Below are 6,348 nucleotides of genomic sequence, written 5' to 3'. Positions count from 1 at the left end.
CAGTAACTGCACCATTTTACATTCTCCCCGACAGTGTACGAGAGTTCCAATTTTTTCACATCCTCACCCAGTACTTGCTATTTTCTGCTTTTGTTTGACAGTAGCCCTCCTATGAGTGTGAAGTGGTATCTCATTGTGGTTTTGATTTATATTTCCCTGGTGATTAGTGATGTTGGGCATCTTTCCATGTGCTATTTGGCCATTTGAATACCTTCTCTGAAGAAATGTCGACTTTCTTTGCCCATTTCTTAATTGGGTTATTTGTTTTTTGCTGTTGAGTTGTAGGAGTTCTTTACATATTCTGCATATTATTCTTATCATATATATGATTTGCAAAACGTTCCCATTCTTTCAGTTGCCTTTTCACTCTGGTGATAGTGTCTTTTAATATACAAAAGTTTTTAATTTTGAAATAGTCCAATTTATTTTTTTCTCTTTTGTTCTTTGCTTTTGGTATCATATCCAAGAAATCATTGCGGAATCCAACGTCATGAAGCTTTCCTCCTGTGTTTTTTCCTGAGAATGTTATGGTTTGATTCATTTTGAGTTAATTTTTCTATATAATGTATAAAGTTTAAGGTCCAGCTTTATTCTTTTTCATGTAAACATCCAATTTTCCCAGTAGCATTTGTTGAAAGGTGGCTACTTCTTAAGCAAGGATTGTTTTAGTGGATGTTTCCAAAGCAGTTTGTTACTGTTTCAAAGGTCAAACAGATAATGATTAAGCTGTGCATCACTTAAAGGTAGATTTTGACCCTTCACAAGTTGAAGAGTACTGAAGATCCAAGATCATTTACATCCCTCAGGAAGAAAAAATAACGTAGGCTTCTAGGGCAAAGAAGAAAGAACTGAAGACTCGCAGGACATTCCACAGATCAAAGTACATCTGCCGGGTTTGCTTTCTCTAGACTCCCACACTCAGTTGGGTAGAGCGGCCTTCGCTCCTGCCAGACAACCCTGGAGGCTGGCGAAGAAGATGTCCTCACTTTTTCTTTGGAGTTTGGTTATTTTATTGACATTTGCTGAATCATATGGTGAAGATGGAGGACTTGTGCTGCAGAGACAAAAACGAAACACTGACCAACAGTAAGTAGGCACGTGGGTTATTTCTGCTGATGGGCTCGGGCGGCTCCTCATGTTTTCACAAATAACCAGGGAAGCAAAGGTGTAATGTTTCTTGAGGAAAACAATGATGTTAAAAACAAATAGGGACAAACAGTTGGACCAAAGTATGGAAGTTTCTTTTTATACACAGACTATTCATTTATCATTTTGCAAATCAGGCAAGCATACAATTACTAGGAGACATCTCCAGGAAATTTGGAAAGAAAGAAATAGCAGATGAGCTGGGAGAATTTGGTTGAGTTGACCACAAAGCAAAGGTGGAGGCATCTGTAGTTAATCAGTGAGAAACTTTGTTCTTTAGACTTAAAAACTATATGTGATAATTACTGATGCATTCTCTGGCTTGGATCACCTAGGCCTCGAATGACTGCGGAGAGGGGAAATTTGGTGTTTCTTACCAGAGCAGCTCAAAACATTGAATTTAGAACTGGATCCCTGGGAAAAATAAAATTAAATGATGAAGACATTGGTGAATGTTTAGATCAGGTAATATACTGGAAATATATTGAAGTAGTTTCGTATATTCGTCCGTGGTTATTACTTGATTGAACGGGCCTCTGTTAATCTCTGCTTTGAGTCCTTAGCATTGGGAAGGTAATCAGAGGTGAAACAAGTCCTTGTAAACAGCAATGCCCTAGCGTTAATGACCGGCGCAGGGAACAGCACTATCAGGAAGTGGCTCACTGTGTAGGCTTCTGTGCTGCAGCCCAAAGAAGGTGCAGAGGGTGATGCTCGGACCTCTTTACAAGGAGAGCAAGGATGGAGGGGGACCACAGAAAGGTGCAGTTGTGACCAGTTTACTTTGGCCACAGAACAGAATTGGTCAATTATCCTCCTGCCTTATTGGATGTTTTCAGTGCTCATCATTTACTTCATCATGCAGGTCTATCAGTCATAATGTTAGAAGCTGGCAGTTAGAACTTATTATGGGCTAGCCACTGCCCTCAGCACTTTACCTGCATTATCTCATCTAACCCTCACGGCTGCCCCATGAGGCTGGCTTTATAATTACCCCATCAGTAAGGGAGGCAGAGGAACCCTGTAGCAGTTCAGCAACTTGTCCAAGGACACACATTAAAGGGCTGAGCCAAGATTTAAAACCCAAACAGTCTGATTCCAAGCCAGGCCTCTTAAACATGCATTCTAAACTGTTATTATGGGGAAAAATGCAAATGGAAAATTTCTTGATATGTTGTTACTGAAAGGGTAAATGGAATTATGCTGCGGCTATTTCAGTCCGATGTTTATTACACATGGCTTTTATAATAATGGACAAGATCTCAGGGCTTAAAATAGAATACTACTCATTTAAAAAATTGTATTCTTATGATATATACATGATTTTTTCACTAGCATTCTCTTCCTCCTCCTTCTCCTCTTCCTCCTTCTTTTTCTTCTCCTTCTTTTTAAAATTAGATCCAGAAAAACAAAGATGATATTACGGACTTAAAAAGAAGTACAGTTGGTCTGCCTCAAAATATTTCTAGTCAAATCCATCAGCTTGATTCCAAGGTAAGTCTGACATCTATATCCTTAGAGCAAATGGGTTCTCCTTAATTCAACTTTGTAAATAATCCTTTTGCAGAAGATACACCAATTTTGTATCCTCTTTAGTAATGTAGTGTTGTAATTATGGACTTTTTGGTTAAATGGCCCAGCTCTAGTAGAGGACATAGAGGTGGTGATGGGCAGAGATTGGAAATGCTGTGACAAGAGCTTGCAGCATAAATAGGCTTTGCTCGGGTTCTGACAGCATGATGGGTCACTGTCCCTTCGGAAAATCCCCAGAGTCACCATGCACAGAGAAACCTATGAGTCAACTTATCATTGGGTTGTACTTCTTTAAAAAAAAAATCCATGTAATGGAAGAGAGTAGGAAGGAAGGGAAGCTTGGAGGGGAGAGAAGAGAGGAGGGAAAAGGCAGTAAAAACGGAGCAATCAGATAAAGTAATTCCCCAGCAGAAAGTATCAGGAAAATATGTCACGGGACATGCCTTTGAACCAGCTAACGGGTGTTTTCTCCTCCCCACTGCTAGCTTGTGGATCTTGAGAGAAAATTTCAAAGCTTACAGCAGGTAAGTCCCGTAACTACTGGAGAGCCAACATCTTTCACTGAAAATATACTAGAATCATTGACGGAGCTGGTATCTTATCTTAAAGTGGATGGAGGATCAATATCGAGGGCTTTGCTTTCCCCTAATTTAATTCTCACCACAATTAAAAAAATTTTTTTTATTGGAGTAGAGCTGATTTACAATGTTGTGTTAGTTTCAGCTGTACAGCAAAGTGAATCAGTTATACATGTACATATATCCACTCCTTTTTAGATTCGTTTCCCATATAGGTCATTACAGAGTATTGAGTAGAGTTCCCTGTGCTATACAGTAGGTCCTTATGAGTTATCTATTTTATATATAGTAGTCTGTATATGTCAATCCCAGTCTCCCAGTTATCCCCCCCACTTTCCCCTTTGGCAACCGTAAGATCGTTTTCTACATCTTTGACTCTATTTCTGTTTTGTAAATAAGTTCATTTAATTCTCTTCACAAGCTGTGCTTCCCAGGACACAGATGAGGAAAGTGAGCCTCAGAGAGATGAAGGTCACTGGACATGTGAAGTCTTCGGACTCTAAGTTCAGCCATCCATGTGCTCTTCCTCTTCTGCTGTCACTTTTTAACTGTGTAACGTTAGTCTTAAGTGTGGAAGCTGATCAGCTCGTGACCCCACAGCTTGCTGATTCCGGCATCCAGGACTTGGTTTTCAAAGGCCTCCCATTTTCTCTAACAGTCAACTTGGAAGTCTAGGATGTGTCTCAAAAGATTCCAAATCTTCTTAAAAGTATATTTGCTGGTAATTAAGTTTGAACAAACTATTAGAATAAACCCTTCATAACTTTACTACATGCTTGTTAACTGCACACTTGTTAACTACATAAAGTTAACTTTACTACTAGTCCTTGTAATTTTAGACTTCTTATCCCTTTTGTAGGGAGCTAGCATTTTTAAGATTGTCATGGAAGCCATAACCTTCCACACAGAGAAATGCATAGAAGGTCCCCATCTTTTAAATTTTGAATAAAAGTAAGGGGATTCCAGGTTAAGAATCCCTGCTCTAAGATTCTTGGTCTGTTTTTGATTATGCTTCAAATGTTGTCCTCTACTTTCGTGTTTTAAACTTGGTGAACAAGTTCATGTATCCCTCTTCCTGGCTTTGATAATAAATTGCCCTTTCAGCCTTTATCTTTTTAGGGAGTAGTTGAGTAAATGAAAACAATCGAGTCATAGCACGAGAGCTCTCTGTTTCCTAGAGTGCTTCTTCATCCTTACCGAAGGTCAAGAACTGGAGGCCATGGTCCAGTTAGCTCAGACTGTCCTCCCTCCATCCATCCCCCCAGGAAGACTTTTTAATGATTTAGGAATGGAAGTGCCTTCATGCCTTCGGATGGGGCAAGTGCTCTCCGGGCACTACAGTCCACTGAGTTCCCTATTATCTTCCTCCTGACTGCTCACAAATTCCATTGCCTGCTGGGGCCCTGTGGGCTTTTGAGTTTTTAATCCCCAGACAGTGTTGTCTTGTACGCCAGAAAAAAACTCTGATGAGTTTGTGGTTAATTTTCTTAATAGTGTCCTTTGAGGAACAGAGCTAATTGTGGTACTGGAACAAAGATAGACAGAATAATGGAAGAAAAACAGAGTCCAGAAAGAGACCCCCAAATGTATAGGCACGTGACTTATTGCAAAGGTGGAGAGAGAACAGGTTTGCACTGAATGGTACTGAGTCAGCCTACCATCTTCTGCTCTCAGTTTCGTCTGCAAACGGAGGGAACAGACTTGATTTTCTCTGTGAGTTACTGAATATGAAAAAAAATGTAAAGAATAATTTGCCCCTATTTTAAATGTTAAAATATAGAATTAGACTAATGTTAGGTGAAATTAATGGGGTTGCTCTCCTTGCATTATCACTTGTCCTCTCTAAAGCAGTTTTCTCTGACCACAAAGCATTACATACCTTACAAGGTTGGAACCTATAGCTGACATGTGGTGAGATTCTCCGGGTTCTATAGACAAAGGCAGGTCTGTTTCTGACTCTCGTCTGAAGCGTCATGTGAGCAGGAGACTGGAGGGTGTATCTAAACCACAGGCCACATTTCCAACAAAGAGTCTTGGAGTGAAAAGAGTTCAGTTATCTTAAGCCAGGGGAGGAGGGGTGGCAGCAAAAGATCATATTTCAAATGCTTATCTGCAGGTACCAAAGATGAGAACAACAGCAAAAGAACCGGAATTTCCATTTTATTTTCTTAGTACAATAGGAATGTCCATGTGATCCCACAGCTGAAATCTTGGCTCTTGTCAACCAGGGTACATTTGTCAGGTGAACAATGCTTTTCCAAAGGGTGGAGTGAGAATCCTCAGCCGTCACTCACACCTCATCCCTTCTGTGGTTGCACACATGTTACTAGTGAAGGAATATGAATAGGACTGATAATATCGAACACTTTTTGGTTTTTCACAAGAGAGTTGATGCGAAGAAGAATTTAAATAATGGATTTAAAGTCCGGAGGAAGACCCTCCATTGACCAGGAGTAAAATGTGGTTTTACATACACACCTGCTGTGAAACACGGAAAGCACGATTGTCTCACTGACCATCCTGTCTTTGTTTCAGACACTTGACAGAAAGGTCTGCGGCACCAATCCCTGCCAGCATGGCGGAACCTGCCTCAGCCTGCACGATTCCTTTTTTTGTATCTGTCCCTCACAGTGGAAGGTGAGTCACTTAGTCTTTGGTTAAAAATGATGGTGAGTCAGCATCAGTGGTTTCCTTGGAATCCTTCAGACATATTTAATTCTCCATCCAAGGTTTCTAGGATTCTGTGGTCTCCTGAATCTGAATGAATGACACCGCGTATGCCAACATCCAAAGAGCGGTGAGCACAATTCTATCACCCCCTGAATGTGAAGCCGTCTTAGGAGGGCTTGTTGCCGTGCAGAGCTAAACCGGACTCCATGTTAGATCTGTTTCTTTGACTTTAACCTTTGCTTTCTGTAGCTTTTGTTATTGTACTCAGACACGAAGGCCTGCCTCAGGGAACCCTGCCCCTCTGCCTGAGTGTTGAATTAAAGTGCCTCTGTTCAGCTCACAGGCAGACAACCTGGCCTGCCCACCTGTGTGAATGACTGAAATTAACACATCCCCTCACCAAGGCTGGTCATTCCCAGAGATC

The 6,348-nt window shown here is 40.8% G+C and overlaps 1 protein-coding gene across 1 annotated transcript in view; it reads left to right on the top strand.

Moving 5' to 3' along the window:
* Positions 1-974: 974 nt before the first annotated feature.
* The window catches only part of CUBN (cubilin), a 275,207-nt gene continuing 269,833 nt past the window's right edge, over positions 975-6,348 (top strand). The window contains exons 1-5 of the mRNA XM_057731754.1: positions 975-1,086; positions 1,482-1,611; positions 2,542-2,637; positions 3,162-3,200; positions 5,790-5,891. Of these exons, the coding sequence (XP_057587737.1) occupies positions 977-1,086; positions 1,482-1,611; positions 2,542-2,637; positions 3,162-3,200; positions 5,790-5,891 (477 nt within the window). The 5' untranslated portion in view covers positions 975-976. The remainder of the gene's footprint in view (positions 1,087-1,481; positions 1,612-2,541; positions 2,638-3,161; positions 3,201-5,789; positions 5,892-6,348) is intronic.

Source organism: Hippopotamus amphibius, chromosome 4 (assembly GCF_030028045.1).
Source record: "Hippopotamus amphibius kiboko isolate mHipAmp2 chromosome 4, mHipAmp2.hap2, whole genome shotgun sequence".
Taxonomy (NCBI): Eukaryota; Metazoa; Chordata; class Mammalia; order Artiodactyla; family Hippopotamidae; genus Hippopotamus; species Hippopotamus amphibius.
The sequence above is the reverse complement of the archived record's forward strand: the minus strand, read 5'-3'. Positions and strand labels throughout refer to the sequence as shown.